This window comes from Montipora foliosa, chromosome 1 (assembly GCF_036669935.1).
Source record: "Montipora foliosa isolate CH-2021 chromosome 1, ASM3666993v2, whole genome shotgun sequence".
Lineage (NCBI taxonomy): Eukaryota > Metazoa > Cnidaria > Anthozoa > Scleractinia > Acroporidae > Montipora > Montipora foliosa.
In genome coordinates, this window is record NC_090869.1 from 9,635,336 (window position 1) to 9,655,335 (window position 20,000).

Consider the following 20,000-nt stretch of genomic DNA (forward strand, 5'->3'; position numbering starts at 1 on the left):
TGGGATGCTAGTCCATCGCAGGGTGGAAATTGTGTGCTCCATGTAATCGGCCCCTCCAGCAAACATGAGACTGGCCTCCTGCAACAACACAGTTTCTTTAGCAACTAACCCCTTCAATCATTTATTGGTTTGTTGAGTCGAAGTTAAGATGGAAAATGGAAGCATATTGTTGTTGATTAAAGTTCCTGTTTTCAACGCTTACTTATTCCCTCTTTCTCTTTTATGTCAGAGTTGGGTGGTGATGCTTTCGACGCTGCTGGACGAATGGTGGGTATTGTGCTCGAATGATCTGTCTATTTTAGCCAAGCCTTAAGGCGGAGCTCCCGTGTTATTTATTCTTACAAGAAGTTAACCTATCTTGAGCCAGCGATCCAATCGAAAACCAGTATCTGGTCAGCGGTCGACTTAGAAAAAATAAAAAATAAAAATAAACCAGCTGATCTCGACCTCAGCTGACCTGCTCCGCTAAAATGAATTATTTCCGAGGATGTGAGATCAGTTTAGTTTACTTACACACTTCTCCGTTACGGCGTTAAATTTATTCAATAGGGAGCTTACGAAACGAGGACGACGACGGCTACGAGGACTTCATTTAAAATGCGAGTTCGCGTTATTCATATCATTACGAAGCTATTTCATGTCGTTTCGCGTTAAAAATGTGTAGTAACTGTCGAGGAAGGAAACTGGTATGAGTGAGTTGGAAGCGTACAGAGAGAACTGAAAATTCATCGTCATGTGCTAACGTCCTCCACAGAACCTTGAATTTGGTCATTTCACGTCGTCATTTAGGAGATGACGGCAAAGAAATGTTCTAAAATGTAAAACGCACGTGTAGAGCCATTGTTTTTGCTCACCAAACCTATTGTTTTGTAGCGTCGTCGTTGCCGTCGGCGTCGTCGTTTCGTAAACTCCCTATTAGCTCAGACCAGGAGCCCATGAGTTGGAGCCTCCATGTGCACTATATCCTTGAGTCAACTTTTGCCCGTATCTTTCTATTTTTAGAACCAACCCTTTAGCAGGAGACTGACATTTACATTAATTTACATAAATTCGCACAATTTGCGTACATTGTTTTTGCTATTTTTGTCTTCGTTAGTCAATGAATTTATTCTGATTGGCTATTTTAAACTGCGCGTGCAGTGCCGAACAACTCGTGGCGTTCTAAAAATAGAAATATACGGGCAAAGGTTGACTCATGGGGCTTGTATGGGGAAGGCAAGCTCCTACTGATCGGCTTCTGCTCAGACTAACGTTACTTTTATCTCACACAGGTCGTTCCCCGCATAAATCGCTCCACGTTACCTGCGAGGACAGCAAAATCACCCTTAGAGCCCTATGGTAAGGCATTGTCGGCACGTCTTACAACAGAATCGAGGACTTTATGATCTACGATGTGGTCGTCACAAAACAATATTAGGCTGATTTAGCAACAGAACGGGAACGTCAGTGGCGACGTCGCGCGCAGCAAAACTACCAATGAGAATTTAGAATAGAGAAGAAAAGAGTGGAGTTATTCCATTCTGAATTCTCATTGGTGTTTTTTCTGCGCGCGCCGTCGCCACAGACGTTCCCGTTCTGTTGCTAAATCAGCCTATAAGGGAGCTTAAGCGCGTGCGTTTTTGAGACGCGAACGGAACCGGAAGTGAGCTGTTTTCCCTTTTAGCTTGTCTTCACACAACCACACAACCACATTTATATCGCAAAATATCTTTTCACTATTAGAGACCATAAGTTTAAAAATCTGGGAGAGACCGCTGTCCTGGTGTGCGAAATATTCACTTCCGGTTGCCGTCCACGTCTCAACAACGCACGTGCGTAAGCTCCCTATTGTCATTGGTTAACAGAGGAAAAATAATCGCACTGCACGTCCGGCACGCATTTTAGCACACGTTTTTGCGGTACTCTATGTAACAACGACGTGAAAGTTATAGCGACAACTTGAGCACAGAAATGTGGGAATGTGGACCTTTAATTTTCTGTTTTTGCTCTGGAACAGCTTGTACCAATTTATTGTTAGGATAGAAAAAAATCGCGAAAGACGGTAACGAAAGTTCAAAGTTATAAATTTAAGTGACGTTTTTGTCGACGCCGTTGTCGTAGATCTTAAAGTTACTATTACTTAAGTATGTGAGGGGCGTGGATTGTGGTGGGAAAGATGTTATTTGGTTATATAATGCTGATGCTTTCAAGCTGCATTTAACCAGTGGTATTACTTTGTGGCGTTGCCACTGTCACAGCTGGCGTTGTCGCTGTCATAGCCTGTAATCAGTGCTAAAACTTCTTATTAGCCATCTGGTACAGTATACCTATCACTGAAGTTTCAGGCACATTTAAGGACGGTGTCTACTATTGTTATTGCGCATACGTTCTGCGCATCTCGAGATACTCGGATTTCCTATGGGTGGTGCTTATTAATACAGGGATATTTTTGCGCGCTTCAAAACTATGCGGGAGAAAGCAGAACTTAGTAAGTGCTTTTGGTACCCAAAAAGAAAATTGGGGGTATTTTTCAGAGATAACTAAGCTTCAATTTGGAAAAGAACGCCGTACATTGCTTTGTAAATTAAAGCTTTTTACGAATATTGTTGATTAATTATCTTCGAAAAATGCGTGGTTACCCCCAATTTTCTTTTTGGATTTCAATAACACTTGTTAAGATCTGCTTTTCCTGCATATTTAGTAAACCACGCAAAAATACCTGCGAATTAGTAGGCACCGCCCTTAATCTTATTAAATTTTCAATCTCGGATATTGCGTTTCTAGCTCTCTGATTGATTCACTCAATCTCGGTTATTAGTTCTCAATATCACCCAACTAGTGGACTAATGCAAATCTTGCATCTTAATTGGCTACGCTGCTAGAGGACCATTAGTAATAGTCCTCGAGTCGCGTAAAGCGCAACGCTTTCTTTTGGTTAGATTCCCAAATAAATGTTTCTTCAACTTGCATCTGCTAACTTTATTATTGCCTTTTCCGTCCAACTAGTTGGGTGATACTAAAAGAATTAGACCCTTCGCCCTCCACGAGTCAGTAGCCCATTCGGCTTCGCCTCATGGGCTATTGACCCGTGGGCCTTTCGGGCTACTGGTCTAATTATTAAATATACCGTATGACCTCATATGGAAACTTATTGCATCAAGCGTTGCCAAGCTGGCAACTGGTTATAGCCAACTCGGGGCTACGCACCTCGTTGGCTATTTATCATCTATTATTATATACTCCAAAGAATATCGCGTTTCTGATTGGTCAATGAGGAATGCATGGCTACGGAAACAGCGATAGAGTAAAAACGGTTAAAATGGATCAGGCATTTCTTGATTTCTGGTAACTCGTGATGTTTTAAAACTTCTTAAATTGCACTCTTGTACGTCTCGTGCAATTTTTAGAATTTTCAAAACATCACTTGTGCCCATAAATCACGAAATCCACTGATCTCTCTTTCATACCATTTCCTATACATATCCAACGCTGGCTTAAGGCTGGTTTACACTTACAACGCAAGCATAACCTTAAGCAGTATACGCAGGCGCATCAACTTGTCCTTAATTAGTGTCTTTTGTTCTAACGAAAGGTTCCAGTTATCAAAACGCTACTGCGTCTGCGTATGTTGCTTGTGCTCATGCTAGGTTATGCTTGCGTCATACGTGTAAACCAGCCATTATGGAATAATTGTTAAATCAGATTCATTCGTAACGATTAAATTAATACAAATTTAAATGTTGCGGCCTGTATCCTTCCAGACTCTTTATTACACATCCGAGTCTTCTACGGGTCACATGAAGTCTTATCTAACGAAACGAGGCTAGCAAAAGGCGAGAGGGCCATCAGATTCTTTTACGGAAGCTCCAAAACACCCGACATCATAAAAATGAATGGCGCAAGGCAGATTCAACTACCGGAGGTGAACAGCAACTGTCGGCAAATCGCGAAAGTGGTTAGTTATTTGACACCAGGAATCCTGTTAGAAATTACAGAGGACTTTGACATGCTAGCCACTCGACATGCGGCTCTCAAGGTAATGCACTCTTTTATCTGAAGAGACTACATAAGAAAGTTACACATTTGTTATACAGGAAGAGGCATGTTGAGCAGTGGTGAGAGCAGTCGCCTCCCACCAATGTGGCCCAGGTTCGATTGTCAGACTTGGCGTCGCTTGTGGGTTGCATTTGTTGATCCCTACTGTGCTCCGTGAGGTTTTATTCCTGGTACTCCTTTTCTTGAAACCAACCTATGATTCGAATATGAGTTAATTTGATTTCTCTACTGTGTCTCAGTAGTGTCTAAATGCTAGACACATTTGACTCTAAATTTTGTTATCATTATTTGAAATCATCACAGTTATCACACATGCCAACTCTCCCGAATACAGAACGAATCTCCCGGTCTCCCGTACGGGTCATCAAATCTGCCGGATAAAAACGACTCTGGACATTTTAAAGATTTCGCTCCATTGGAGGCTCAAATTGCATCCCTAAGTTAAAAAAAATTGAGTTTTTCAAACTCGTTTCATTGTCTATAAAGCCAAATTTTTGTATACTACTTCCCCACCGACGAAGCACCACAGTTTCTTTAGAAACTATCCCCTTCATTCGAATTAATCCTTAATTGCACAAGGGCACATTGCGATTACATGGTTATCACATAGAGGGCAAAATTATCGAGGGAAGCTAGTTCAATGCCGCGACAAATGACAATCAACTTAACATGCTTTTATTTTTTTATTCGGTTAAAGTTCAATTCAATAAATCGATGCTGTCAACAGAAATAGGGCTTAATTTGATTTAATTGTTTTTACATGTGTACAAAAAGGCACAGGAGTCAGAATCTGGTAGAAGATTCTCTTGTAATTTCGTGCGCTCAGGATAAGCAACTGTTAACCAATCAGAATCAAGTAATCATGCCCTCCTTCTAAGCCAATCAGCATTCAATAATTTTGCCCCGTATGTGATAAACATACAAATCAAATCAAATCAGAGTCAAACATTGGTATTTGCAAGGACCCATGACTACGAGCGTACGACTTCATTTTATATATGAAACGGCGTTTTTACAGACCAAGTTATCTTTCTACCTTTCTTATATTTGTGCCTTTTAGGTAGTCACGAGTCTTGCACGAGAAATTAATTCCTATGGGATTGATAAGGGTCACTCCTGCAAGTCAAATCGTGTTTAAGAACTCGTCTAAAAATAGCTTGATCTGTGAAAATGCCGCTACATTGACCTAGTATTGGAATTGTAGGCTTCTTGTTATGGACTCCTGGTTTTTGAGGAGGCGAGAAAACTGGAATACCCAGAGAAAAACCACTGCGTCATCGATTTTATTTAACGTGTATCACTAAATAAATAATGTAGTACCTTTCGTTAGAAGGATCATTTTAATGCAGGGAGGGTATTTCTCGCTTTCTACCTATTGAAATGGAAAAAAAAAACCGCTAGAAAATGAATAGGCTTGCTACGATTCATTTGATATCTTTCCTTTGTCAGTAACTTTTCTTAATTTTGAGCAATAGTCAGTTACCGTTTCGACCGAAAACAACACTATAAAGCGCGTTGACAGTCTCCTTAATTTAAAAGGGCATTGAATACTTCGGACCTTAAGGAAAAGGCTTCTTTTTTAAGAGAAACGTTTTTTCTTCAATGTGACCTTCATCTGTTTGATTTGTCCTGTAACGTGACAGCTATGATATCAAAATGAACACAATTTATTAGAAGTTTTAGAAATTTGATATTCCAGCTAATAGTTTCCTTCTGTTTGTACATACTTTCTATAAAAGGTTTTCTATTCAAACGGCTGCAAAGCTGCGACAAAGCTTGAGCGAGAAAAGTGCACCAAAGTGTTCGACTATAAGGGCAAATTTCTCCCAACTCTTAAAGAAATCAGGAATGGGATTCCGAACTGTGAGTATCCAAACTGTGATGTCATATTTTACTTGGGAAGAGCTGATAGCAGCCTGGTATCTATTGTCGTCACTCATGTCAAGGCCAAGATGAGCCTGCGCAATGAGAGTACAGCGGAGCCGAATCCAAGTGAGCAGTTGTCAACTAGTTTGGAACAGGATTGTTTCTGTTAAAAAAGAAAAGAGCAATGTTAGGCTTACTCTCTTAGAGCACGTTTTTTGAGCAAGAGCCGCTGCGACATAGATTTGATTCTAATTTCGCACTCATATTTTCCGATTCTGTTCGCTGTGGCAAAAACTGCGCTACCTGTCCCTGTATTTTCCATAGACTAACCAACTACACATGATTTTTCTCTACCGGCCGGCGAAACACGCTTCATTAATTCCAACATAACCTGTGAAACTTAAAAACCTTATCTACATGATTCAATGTAACAGAAGTAATCTACAATACATATGCGTAACTAAACGATGTTTTAAAGGACCGTTTAAATCAAAACCGCCGCACTGAAGATAACCCCAACACCAAACCCAAACCCTCTACAGGCGCAGAACATTTTCTCTCCTCTCCTCACAACCTTTCCAACCAACGAGTACACGAAATTAATCCCTATCGAAAAAAATTGTTTCTTCAATATACTCAATCCGTAAAGCCAGGGAAGCTTTTTCAATTTCAAAAAAAACAGATTAGATTTCAGTTTATTATTTACAATATCTTCTGTCATTTTCCCTTTACTCTTCTAGTATTTGAAAAAAAATAGTTGCAACTACCTCATTTTTTCCAGTATTACGGCAAAATCTATTTACTAGTATATATATGTAATTTGAGTGTGGAAATAGCGACAGCAAACTACTAACTGATCCATTTTGAATGAAAAACATATTACGCCGTGAGTGGGAATCGAACCCGCGTCCCCCGGGTTACTAGTCGGATGAGCTAACCTTTGCACCATCACGACAACCCTGTTGGCAACAGAGCAATCAGTGAGGTTATTGGTTACGTCACTGATTTCTCTGTTGTTGAGGTAACCAACAACCTCACTGATTGCTCTGTTGCCAGCAGGGTCGTCGTGATGGTGCAGTGGTTAGCACACGCAAGTAGTAACCAGAGGGACGCGGGTTCGATTCACTCACGACCGTGATAATATGTTTTTCATTCAAAATGGATCAGTTAGTAGTTCGCTGTCGCTATTTCCACACTCAAATTACTTAACATTTGCAGCAAAGTGTTGTGTATCCTTCGCATCCTACTAGCTTGTGACTACATCGTTGGATTTCCAACCTTGTTGATTCAATATATATTGTACCCGAAGAAGGATGGTTTGGCCAGCCGAAATATAGTGCATTAATCTATGTTGTATCGGCTCTTGCTCAAAACAATTAATTTCTTAACACGCGGCGCATTGTGGCGAGACGAGTTCCTTCTTATTGTAGTGATAATTAAATTTTTTATGTATATTTTTATTACCTGTGCAGTACATTTTCATTGGCCTTTTCGAGCCAAATAAGTGGTTTGTGTCAAACTATTTTAGCTTGCAACAGTTACTTTAATTTATTTCTTAACGTACATTTCGAGTTATAAAAATGTTCATTTAAACCTTGGAATATGTACATGTTTTTACAGTAAAGCATTACCGTTTTTTTATGTGAATCTCTTAAAAAGAGCGTTCAATTAGGTCCGTCTAAAGCTTCGTTGAAGCTCTATCTTGCTTTGGAAGTTGCCTTGTTTATGAAGCTAACATTTTAAGTGTCTCCCCAGTAAGGCTCCTACAGTTTGATGCTGCAGAATGGCCATCGATAAGGAGTGTCTTTGAATGCTATATAGTTTTGCATTTGGAAAAGATTTAAAAACTCTAGAATGACAGCCGCAAATTAATAAATCGCTTTCTCTCGGTAAGAAATCCGACATCTACCCGAAGAGAAACTCGAGGGAAATGAAAATAGGTAATTAGCACCAGTCGCCTTCAGGGAGACAATTAAGTGTCTTAAGTAAACTGTGTCGTTTGCCAATGACATTTTAAAGTGTTGAAATTAAGTACTTTTATATTCCTGTTAAATAAAACCTATATTCTTATTTTCAAACTTGGCAACTTAAATAGGGCAAGATTTGATACTGAGGAACCAAAAACGAACATTTCATTAGTTTTGTTGTTGCGAAAACTTTATAAGTTTTGTTAAGTTGGCTCGCAATTTCAGTGGCGTTTCCTTTTCATAAAATTGTTCTAATAAAACTTTCAGTTTTCTCGACCAGTTTTTTTTCCACAGTCAGGTTTGTTTCGAGCTTTTCATGTTGTGTTAAAAGAAATATTTTTATACTGTAGGCATTTCAGGCTTCAATTGTAAAATCTCCTTCAGACCGAGCCATGCTGGTTCGTCGGCTCTACACAACCAAAAACATACCATATTCGACTGATTTGCAAATGTATGAAACGATATTCATTAGAAACCATAACGGATGAACAAATATTAATTAACGTGATAAAATCAAATGACAAATTGCCTGTCAAAAAGGGCTAAGGATTGCTCATTTAACAACAAGGGCCGTTTCCCTTTTACACGGTCAAGAGGAAATATTGACAGTGAAGCCTTGAGTATGAAATGTTGTTGTTCTTTGTATTTTTTATAAGAAATTGTTTACGTAACCTCAATAGAGTAGCAGCCAGTTAATAAGTGTCGTAATTACGCCTGGCGATTGGTTACAAAATTTCGTGCTACAATTCAGGCAATCAGAGAATCAGAGAGGAAAGCCGCTCTGGCTTCGTGTATACTTAGTCATGATTGGCTGACATGCTTGTCTTCGTGTGTTGTGACTAGCCAAACGCGCAACATGCTTTTGTTCCTGATTACGGCGCTTAATAGTCACGGTTTCTGACGCCATATTGGTTTGGGGGTGGGGAAGGGGTGTTAGGGGCGGTTTAAATTACAGTGCATGTATGGGAATTGTGCCGACTTTGAACCATTATAAATCCTGACGATTGTCGATAGCAAGAATACCTCTCAAAAGGCAATTCTGTTGAGATTGTTTTCGTGAAATTAGTAAATTTCATATAAACCCTTGCAATTAAAATTAAGCAAATTCCCGCGAAGTTTGAAGCGACATTAGGAGATTTGTAATATCCAGTTTTCAGACGTTGCACCTTGTGCAATGATCTTATTTTCCGTTGAGTAAATGATATTAATAAAATGACTAAAAATAATTTAAAATCTTTGAAATCTGCCGCTTTGTCGTGGAGATATAGAGGTTTGAATTGGGCCAAAATCCCATATATTCAATGTCATTAAACCTTGCTTGCCCCTACTAATATGGCGTCTAGCACTCTATTAGGGTAACCATGGATACCAAACTTAACCTCATATTTGAGAGTATTTGATGCCATTCAACCATACAAAAATGGCAAGTTTGTATCAAACGCTGGTTCTGTTGATCATAATATTAGTATAACAAGTCTGACACCAAATATATTTCAAGGACTTTCACGAAGACTTTCGTTGTAACCAACTTCAAGGAAAACGTGAGCTTACTATGAAAAATAAACGCGATCCCGTTTTCGCGTTTGCAAAAACTTGGATGTTTGCGTGGAGGCACTAGCAGAAATTCCTGATCGATACTCAGCAAGAAGAGAATGTGTTAGGAAAGAAAGATCATGGGCTGGGGTTATTTCAGAATGCAATTGAGCTCATTGTAAAACACATCTAAAACATTTAATCTGAAACATTTGCGCTGGTATGGAAAAATTGTCTTGGCAACCGACAGAAAACGATAAGTTCACATTTTCTAAATTAAAACAAGATGGCCACCATGCGTTTCTTAAAAGCGTCACTCATTTTAGCTGTCTATTTCACCCCGTCGCGGGTGTCATAAATTTATTTATACAATAACCCAAGTTATTTTCGCGTTTTGATTGGTTCTTGCCCATGATCTATTAGAGGACAGACACACGATTGACGTCACCATCAGCTTTTATACGAATAAAGTTTAATTCTTTATTATATAAAGCAAATAGATTCCATGTTGCCGTGCGTCTGTTCAGTAATAGATCACAGTAGACGTCAAAATGTGGTAAGAACATCAGTGACACTCGGCTATCGCCTCGTGTGCCACTTTTTTGTTCTTACCACATTTTGACGTCTACTGTGATCTATTACTGAACAGACCCACGGCAACATGGAATCCATTTGTTAAACAGTATTCCACCGCTAAAAACGAAGACGTTCTAGACAAATGGCTTTCAGTCTCGAAAAATGTTTGGGACTTTCTAGAAGCTAGAGTCTTCTGGTTTACTTAAAATGAAAAAAAAAAGGAAATGATGTATTCATCTAAAGAGAGGTTTATATTAGACTTTTAAAGATTGTAACCGTAGTTTGGTTTTTTTAATAAAACCGTTTCGTTGAATACTTTTGTACTTGCATGATCATTTCTCCGGGTTTTGCAGTCCCGACAACGTAATTAACTTTTTCAACTTCTTCTTCCGATTCTCTTTTGTTTGGTTATTTACAGTTTATGAAATTTGATGGCAATATGTACTTGACAAACATTGATTTATCAATAATTTGTGGTCAAGTGCGTTTTTCTGATCCTCAAGTTTTATATAGGACCTATATCGACGTGAACTTCACAAAGTTTACGACTTCCAGATCTTGCTTCGATGTGAGAGTTCAGGAGTTCTAATTAGGTTGGCGTTTGTGACCCAAAAGGCGTCTGGAAGTTCAATGTAATACTTTGTTTTCGAGACAATTACGTTTTTAGCTCTCTTTGAGTTTCACAGTCATTACTGTCTTGTGATGCTTTTCAAAATATCGTGTCAATTTGACCGAAAAGCCCTCGGGCCCGGACCGAAAAGACGTGAGCATTTATTAACAATATTACATGAGATACTCAAAATATAATAAGTATATATAAAATGGAAGGAGATAGATCACGGTCTTCCTTTCCAAATGCGCTATGAAAAATTGCAAAAACAGACTGTAGTTAATTGTCGATTCACTGGTCAATTAATCACAATATTGTTGGGATTTAATATGCCATGATGTGTTGGCTAATATTTTACTGGAAATGATGGTGCCATAATTATTTTCTACACTCTTTCTGTTGTCGGAAAAATAATTGCACTTACCTGTGTTATTATTGTCAAGGGAAATTCAATGGTTGCTCTCTGAGAGATGTGTCTTGGTTAAAGTAAGGAATGCAGATCACGTAGACCAAGGCATTTGAAAATTGTTTGGAATTGTATGCAGTCTATTCAAAGACCTATCTCATCCTTTAAAACAATAGGTGGTTTGCAACCAATCTCTAGAGACACAGATAACAATACTGCGATGTACACAACCTGAGGAGCTTAATGAGACATCTTTTCTTTTCGCCCGCCAATATGGCGTCGATGACGTAACACGAAAACCACCAATTCAAATGTAATATTTTGCCCACTTGTACTTCTTTGAACACTAAACATGATAAACAGTAGTAGAAATGGCTAGAAAACTCAACTTTAATTTATAACTGCCGTCTTTCAACTCCAATGACTGTAATATAAGACTATTACTCCACCGCCAACGCATTTAATATAGTTCAAGGCAATTTCCAAACATGCAGTCGTCCAGAGGGCGAAGAGCGGCGGAAATATCCCATCATTCAACTCTAATAACCGTGATATAAGACTTGTGCCGCCACCGCATTTAATATAGTACAATGTAATCTCCAAACATTCAATAAGAGAACATGATTGAGTCATGTTTGAGACGATGTCCGAACTATTAGACGATACTTCACGACGGCACCATGGAATCGGGAAGCCATTAAGAAGCCGACTGCAGCGACAACAGCAGCTGCAATGAAAACTCATTAACAAAAAAAAAACCAAAAGTAAAAAAAACCAAAAAAGAAAACGAAAACAAAACAACACAAACAAAAAAAATCTGCATATAAATGATTAACGAGCAAAAATTAGCAGCTGTATTTTCCTAGCAATCCGCAGAAAACAAAAACTCTTAAAAAAAAAAACCGGCCGTTTTCGGGGAACAGCTGGCTAGCAAGGTCTCTTTTTATTATTTGGGAAAAACTTTAGAGAGTTACTGTTGAATACGCTGCCACCTTTGATAGAATTCAGTGTCGCTCTTTGAAGAGCGAGTCAAAATACAATAGGACTGGAGTTATTGCTATGCAATTACGTGGCAGGGTATTCGGTAGTCAGCTACAAGTTTTATTGGAAGGAATGGAATAGTCGCAAAGAGGTTGCAATAATGCAAATTCGCATTCAGTAATCAAATGCGTTCTGCACGTGCAGCACACAGGGGCACCCAACGCGAATATAGTTAAAAACCACTTCAACATAGCATTGTTAAACGTATATTAGTATTTAAAGGATAGATATAGGCATATTTTTATCCCCTGAAAATTTTTCATCTGATCGGATTCCCTAGCTGAAAGTCTAGTGATCCGAAAATTATAGGGATCAAAACTTGGCTTTTCGAAAAATTCAGCCAGAAAAGAGGCTCCCGAAAATTCTAGGTGACCTTTTTAGGATAAAATTCCGTTTAAAATGGGCAATTATGCCATGTTTTAGATGTTCGAAAATCCTAGGACAAGCAGGCAAGCAAGGAGTTTTAAAACAAATGTTCCGAAAATTCTAGATCTCAAATCGTCCTCCGAACAGCTATTTTCCGAAAATTGACATTGGGTGCCCCTGAGCACAACCATTTAATTTTCCTCTTTTAATAAATACTATTCTTCTTTTGTTCCGTTGCTGTTGTCGTAGCCGTCTTTTTAAGCTTTGCTTAATTTAAACGCCTTATTATCCTTGCCTTCAAAAAACGCAATGAAAGTATATTAGCAAATTAAATATCAAATTCAAGGTTTGAACGACAATGCCGGAGCAGAAAGCAGTCAATATTTCACGCGCCAAATTTAACACGGCGTTTATACCAGTTCAGGCGTAGTTTACCTTGCCAACATCGCAACAAGATGGAGTTATGTAATTTCAATTTACTTCCGTTTCTTGCCCCCGTCCTTGATGATATCAATTGTTTATTAATCGTTACGTTGCTGGGGGTGATTACAGCAAGATTTAGTGAAACTTTGTGAAATTTACATTTTGGGCCAACTGGAGCGTGCGTATCTTTAAAGATAAATACATCTTATTCGATGGTTTAACATATAATACGCGCAGATATTTTGCGAGTTGCGCAGTATTTTTTCGAGCCCCGCAGGGGCGAGGAAAAATACGAGCAATGAGCAAAATGTCCGCGAGTATTATATGTTAAACCATCGAATAAGAGAGTTATTATTCCACTACAAAAAGTTGTCATTTTAATTCAATTTTATCTGGTAAGAGTGTTTTTTAAAAAAACGCATCATCTGTCCTTCAGGTCGCCAAGTTGCGAACGATGTAAACAGCACAGAAAGCCAGCCAAATGTCCTTTATTTGATTGTATAAAGGAAATAACAAGAGACAAGCGATGACAAGCTAAATTCTCAGGCTTTTAATCGCGTTGAAAACAAGTTCTTTCATTGAAAAACGCCCGTTCCGTCTGTATTTGCGCTGTTCTAAACCGGTCAAACCGGGACACTACAGTGTATTACCGTCTCGGCATATTTTGCGCGTTCTCTTGACCAAATATGGTAAAATGGTGTAATAGTGGAATAATAAATATTCATCTGTTCCCAGATGTTAAAACGCAGGATAGGTTTATCCTGTGGACGAGTCATTACTCGGCAGTTTCAATCTGTGCAAAGACTTTGAACAGTATTTGACCACGTAAGTGAATATGCACAGTCCAAGCACAACTGACTAAGCCAAAGAATATATGTAAAGCTTAGCCAAAGCTGAACATGAAATTTATCAGGGGCAACCCAACGAGAATATAGTTCAAAACCACTTAAACATAGCATATAGCCGTATTTTAGTATTTAAACGGTAGATATAGGCATATTTTAATCCCCTAAAAATTTTTCATCTGTTCGGATTTCCTAGCTGAAAGTCTAGTGATCCAAAAACTATAGGGATCAGAACATACCTTTTCGAAAAATTCAGCCAGAAAATGCTCCCGAAAATTCTAGGTGACCTTTTTAGGGTAAAAATCCGTTAAAAATGGGCAATTATATCATTTTTCAGATGTTCGAAAATCCTAGGAGAGGCAGGCAAGCAAGAAATTTTACAACAAATGTTCCGAAATTAAAATTCTAGATCTCAAATCGTCTTCCGAACAGATATTTTTGCGAAAATTGACGTTGGGTGCCCCTGATTTATTTTACTTTATACTCTGATAAATATGAATTAGCCATTAAATGAAGTGAGAGACTGAGCCCTGGAGAATTTAATACTCCGAAAATCTGTCGATGAAACCGTGAATTCTCAATCTATCTGATTTCGTCGATCATTCTAAGTATATTTCGAACTGGTTGGTAGATTTACCACTAACTGATGATATAAACATTTGACAGACTCGATGTTTGGATCCTTGTTTGAGTTCGTTTTCTCTCTACTAACGAAAAGAACCAGTTGTTCGTCCTCGCTAATATACGGTGTACAGCTTTACGAAATGCTTGATATCGTATGCAATATATTATCGGATTACAGGCACTATTAGCAAAGCCTATAAACATGGTTATTAAATCAGCAGTTTGTCCTCCTGTGTCTTTTCCGCAAGCCATTTGTATAAAGAGAAGAACGCAAAATGGCGACCAACACAATATGTAGGTCCCGATGACTATTAACACTGTCAAAGCCCCTTTCCTTGCTGAAATATTCGCTCTTGAGACCGAGTAACTTCTTTTTCCAACGTGTTTTATTGTGACATCAATGTTAATTCTTCTGGACTGTTTAAAGATGACAGTAAAAATCTTAGCGTACACAAAGATCATAACCAACACCGCTGCCCCATAAGTTCCACAAACGACCGACACAGTGAACAAAACTGCGGCGGTCTTCTGAAACCAATCTTCATTGAAACACTTGCCAATGTAGGGAATAAAACATTCATACGAGCTTATACCAAAGAGTGGCGGTAAAGCCCAGAGCGTTGAATATATCCACATGGCTAAACATGCTATGCGGGCCCTTGTTTTCGTCACAGTTACAATGTACTTTAGAGGTCGTGATACGGAAATAAAACGGTCAACAGATAGTAATGCTAGATGCATTATGGACGAAATACAGAAGCAGAAGTTCCCAAAAGCATTCAGTCTTCCCCAGAGATGACCAAAACGCCATTCACCGACCAAAACACTGTCGATTGAACATGGCATTACAAGAAAGCCAACTAAGAGATCTGCGACAGCCAATGAGATAACAACTTGATTGTTCGCTATCTTCTTGAGTGCATCTATCTTTGTTAAGGCCACGATAACGAACGCATTTCCAACAATGGTCATTGCATTGATTATAACCATCAAAATAAAAGTTAAAATAACCAAACTGCGAGGCCATGCTGAAGTCACCAGGTGAAATTCGCTTTCGAGCGGTGTTGTAAAATTTCCTGACATCTCCGTCGAGGCTTGGCGGCTGAACCGCAACCAACTTCTGCCTTTATAGTCTGTTGTAAGCTTTCTGATTACCCTTGCTTAGCGCAAAAAATAACTGATCTATACTGCTCCGTCAAAATCGAAGTTCCTCCCTTTATACGTCCAGATATGGATTTAAAGCGTAACTGGCCACAACAAGGAAATTCGATGACAAAATCAACAAAATTCCGTAGAAGTGTTTACGATATTAATTTGCATAGAGGCATCGTCACCTTCACAAACTAAGGAAAATATTCTCACTGCAAAATTTCATCAACTGAGAAACATTTAAAGATTCAAACGTTATATTAAATTCGATATTGTTAACTAACTTTTTAATGGAGAGCGTCTAATATGAGTGACAAATGTGGTTACTAATCGAAATTATTTTAGACATTTTTCAAGCAAATATGCCGTCAATGATCAGCAAGTGGGTTGATATTATAAGTTGTATTCTTCATGTAGTTCGTGTTGTTAGCACTGCTCTCACAAGTGATTAATTATCGCTCCATTTCACTCGGCAGAATACCAAAAGATCATAATTATTCTTCTTGATGATATTAATTTGTTTTGAACCGACAAAACTTTCGTTTACGTACGTCATAAACAGTGCAGAAATAACCACGTCATTTGGAGAACTCATTAACTTGTGAACTTTCTCACGTCGTCTTCGAATGCATAATATGACGATCCGGAGAGCCTTAAAGGACTTTAGATTTAATCTGAAAGCCATTTTTATAATATTTGAAGGGCCTTTCTGAATACGCAGTATTTGGCATTAATCAGCTTTTTTTGGTGTAATTTGAGTACCAGAACTACGCCGTAGAACTACTGTAATTGAAGGAAGGGGAGTAAAACTAAAAAGATTTCAAAACGAATTGGTAAAAAACTGAACAGTAAAAGAAATATAAAAAAATACTCACTTGGTTCCTGCCAGTTGCCTAATGGGTACATGGTACTTAGCCAACATATCTACTTGACAAGTTTATGACGCACGATTTAAAATTAAACTCAGTCAACTATAACTCTCTCTGAAGTGTCAGGAATCGAAATAAAACAAAAACAACACCAGTTTGGCCTCAACAGAAAAGGGCCTTCAATTTTACCCAGTTGGGTCGTTAAGGTAAATAATATTCAAGGAGAATATAACAACAACAACCAGAAAGCGGGAAGGGGAAGGGGCAAGGGGGGAGGGGAAGGGACAAGGGGGACGGCGAAGTGCAGTGCGGCGAAAGAACAAACGGGCACCAGTCGTCGCCCTCCCCCCCCTCCCCCCTTGCTTTTGTCAAATGCAAATAAATTTCTTACGAAACCCTTTACAGAGCAACAAAATATAGCTACAACAACAAACAATCCTGGGGTAAACATGAACGTTCTTTGAGATAAGCCCTTCTACACCTTCCGTTACATAACAATTCAATTAGCATCTCAGCCGATCCCATTTCTGTGGATGCTGAAAAGCTGCTGTGAGAGCTAGTAGCGGTAGAAAACATAAAGCAGAGGTATGGACGCACGGTAATATGGATGGACTTGGTATTAGGAGCGTAGCCATGGCGGACATTGATTGTTTCACGGTCACGTGTCCGCTGACCCTTTGGAAGCAACTGAGAAGTGGAAGAGGTAAGGACGACATTTGACATTCACACAGAAGACTCGGATATTCACGCTTGGAAAGCTGGCTAGCGTAGCACATCACCAAGCCGTGAAATACTACAGTAAACACCCACATATAAGAACAAGTGGATTAAGAACATCACGGTGAAATTTAGCCAATAAAGCACCATATAAATAATGACAAATTCAGCGTGATAAATAAAACATGTTCTTAATACAAAGGGAAAGGGTATTAGGATAAGGAAACAATACAGTACAGTAACTTATATCAAAACACTATGGTGTTCAGGACCATTACAAACTAACTATAAAATCTACTACAAAACAGCATTGTATGTTAATTAAACCTCTAGTAATATATAATTTAAAGTATCTCTGAAACCAATTTTAAGAACATTTTAAGAACACTTTCAGGCTGATTTCTCACTAAGCACCCTTCAAATAAGAAAACGATCAGCCTTAAAGCTGAAAAAAGTGTTCATTTATGCGGATGTTTACTGTATCTGCAGGAGTTCGTATGAACCAGAAGTGTCGATCTTTCTCATTTGGCCTTGGCCCGTCAGTTTACGGTATTATCTTAATTTAGAGCACGGGTCCCGCCAACTAATGGCCAATCAGATTGCTCCTAATGCCCGCAACTCTTCTAATTGGTCCGCAACCGAGTAGCTGCACGAGGGATTGCTGGCTCGTGCTAAATGCAAAATGGCACGTGAAACGCAATGCCGCTGCCTTTTGTTCTTACGGCAAAAATCTAGCACTAACAGAAGCCGTTTTAAAAAATGGACAATACATAAACCGTAAATAGATGGGCCTCATTCCACCGCAGATCGACCTTTAATTATTATATTTATATTTAATAGGCCTTATCACGGTTTTGACCGCCATTTTGACGGGTAGGCAAAGCGTAAAGAATTTGGGGATCCGATGTCAAATAATTTTCGTTAAACGTTAGTTCTAAAAAAATTATGAATCGCGAACTGAAGGTACAGGGTAAAGGATTATACAGACCAATTTTTAGGGACTAGCCTTGGTTAAAAGCTACGTGGTAGCGTTTTCGATTTTTCCATACATTTGTCTGTAATTGTTACTGAAAATTCGCGGGAACAAATTCACACAAATATATAGAAAAATTGAAAACGCTGCCGGGCGACTTCTTTAAAAGGTTAGTGCCTAAAATTTGGTCTGTATAATCTATTGCCCTGTACCTTCAGTTCTCAATTCATAAATTTTTCAGAACTAGCGTTTAACGAAAATCATTTGACATCCGATCCCAAATATAAACACTACAAGTTCTTTACGCGTGGCCTACCCGTCAAAATGGCGGTCAAAACCGTGATAAGGCCTATTGTTTTTGTAATTTAATTTTTTAAAGTCTTTGAGTACAATAAAGATTTTTGTTGCTGTTTTCTTTGGGTTATGAATCTTTGCTATCTCAGTGCTAATGTTTTGAATGATACTGGAATACGCTTAGCTAACAATCTCAAATTGCAGTGCTCCTTAATCCAAAACAGGGAAAAAATGAAGTCCATCATTACTGGGCAATTAACAGCCACAGCTATTTGCCTGTCCGACTGGACGGTTACACCGTGCCTGGACCAGAAAGGTGCACACGGCAACGGTGTGCTGCCAAAACAATTGTGAAAGACTCTTTGTAACAGATGTTGAGAAAGCAGAAGGTCGAAGGTCCAGTTAACATAATCCAACTCCCCCAGGCACCCTCCACCAGAGGCATCCGTGAGCTTCGGATCCTCAAAGGGGAGCCACTTTACCTTTATAAGCAGGTAAAAGGGAAGGTCCACCAAACAAATGATCTACTGTAGTGTCGTCAGTGTTCAAGAAATATGATTTTGAAATAAACGCCGCCCTCGGATAAAGACCGTCCTTGAATAAACGCCGCATCGGACACGCTCAAAATTTAATAAACGCCGCGGCGTTTAATGGCGAAAATAGCTAGGACCACTACATCCGGAAATCGAGTAGCGTATTTTTCGTATCTAACATGAGTGGTCATACTGTGCAACGACGTAATGATTATTGCCCTTTTTTGAAATACCCAGTATTTGTATTACAGACTGCTTTTCAAGGTCTACCATATATATATACTGTCCATACAGTAAAAAGAAAATTCCCCTTTAAAGCTTTTATGTTCTCGTTCGCTGCGCTCACTCGTGATATGTTGTTCTCGCCTCTCTAACATAAAATTCATATCTTCTCGCCACTGTGTAATATCCTCTCTATATTAGAAAATGTGCATAGATTAATCAGATGAAAACGGCTACATCAGCTTTCTCTTCCTTAAATTCTTTTCGAGCAAAAAATTAAGACCTTACTCGCTACTTTCGCGATTACGTCACAGTGCTCGTGCAATTGAATTTCATTTTACTGTACTTGAAATCAAGCTAGAAAAGCTTTCATCGCAGCAAATGCCGTGAAGGAAAGGCCAATGACTAGCCTGGACAATGACACCTTAAAATAAGGATAAACCACGAACAAAATAGAAACTACTAGATATCAGTTCAAACACATTTTCAGGTCTATTCGCGTACTGTGCATTTAAAAATCTTTAGCTTTTAAAAATAAATTTCACTTTACAAATGTTATGGTACTTATGAGATTAGACTTTCTTTACACATCAGTTTCATTTGATTGAAGAACGCTCTAAATCTAATCAATTCACCAACGCGAGAGGCTGAAATATGTTCACTGTGCATTGCATTGTAAAAGCAACCGGTAATTAATCCTTAGTGAACCGGTAAAAACGTTACTCGTCACATTAATGTTGGATTGCTTTTTTCCAGTTAATTGCTTTTTTTCTGAGTTAATTAAAGCGATTTATTGTTACCGCTCAAGCAGTCCATTAAATTAAGTTAATCCGAAGGTCCCAAACGAAGCCGAATTTAGATTTTCAGCCTCATCACTTTACTTAAAGCTCACAAATCCCTTGAGAAATCATGACAAGGTCTTATAAGCTGAGTGACACGTACCCTGAGTTT

At 38.7% G+C, this 20,000-nt stretch overlaps 2 protein-coding genes across 2 annotated transcripts in view; one reads left to right on the plus strand and one right to left on the minus strand.

The window, feature by feature from the left end:
- LOC137976073 (uncharacterized) overlaps positions 1–6,814 on the plus strand; it is a 19,656-nt gene extending 12,842 nt beyond the window's left edge. The window contains exons 6-9 of the mRNA XM_068823376.1: positions 230–267; positions 1,272–1,338; positions 3,741–4,015; positions 5,775–6,814. Of these exons, the coding sequence (XP_068679477.1) occupies positions 230–267; positions 1,272–1,338; positions 3,741–4,015; positions 5,775–6,071 (677 nt within the window). The 3' untranslated portion in view covers positions 6,072–6,814. The remainder of the gene's footprint in view (positions 1–229; positions 268–1,271; positions 1,339–3,740; positions 4,016–5,774) is intronic.
- Positions 5,929–16,342, minus strand: LOC137976156 (trace amine-associated receptor 5-like). Its single transcript, XM_068823482.1, has 2 exons — positions 11,012–16,342; positions 5,929–6,064 (listed from the first exon to the last, which is right to left on the minus strand). The coding sequence occupies exon 1, from the start codon at positions 15,373–15,375 to the stop codon at positions 14,308–14,310; it is 1,068 nt and encodes a 355-aa protein (XP_068679583.1). The 5' UTR covers positions 15,376–16,342; the 3' UTR covers positions 5,929–6,064; positions 11,012–14,307.
- Between the last annotated feature and the right edge of the window lie 3,658 nt (positions 16,343–20,000).

Bases quoted from the DNA above. Each gene is read 5' to 3' on its own strand.
- LOC137976156 (XM_068823482.1), bottom strand. From the start codon at position 15,375: ATGTCAGGAAATTTTACAACACCGCTCGAAAGCGAATTTCACCTGGTG.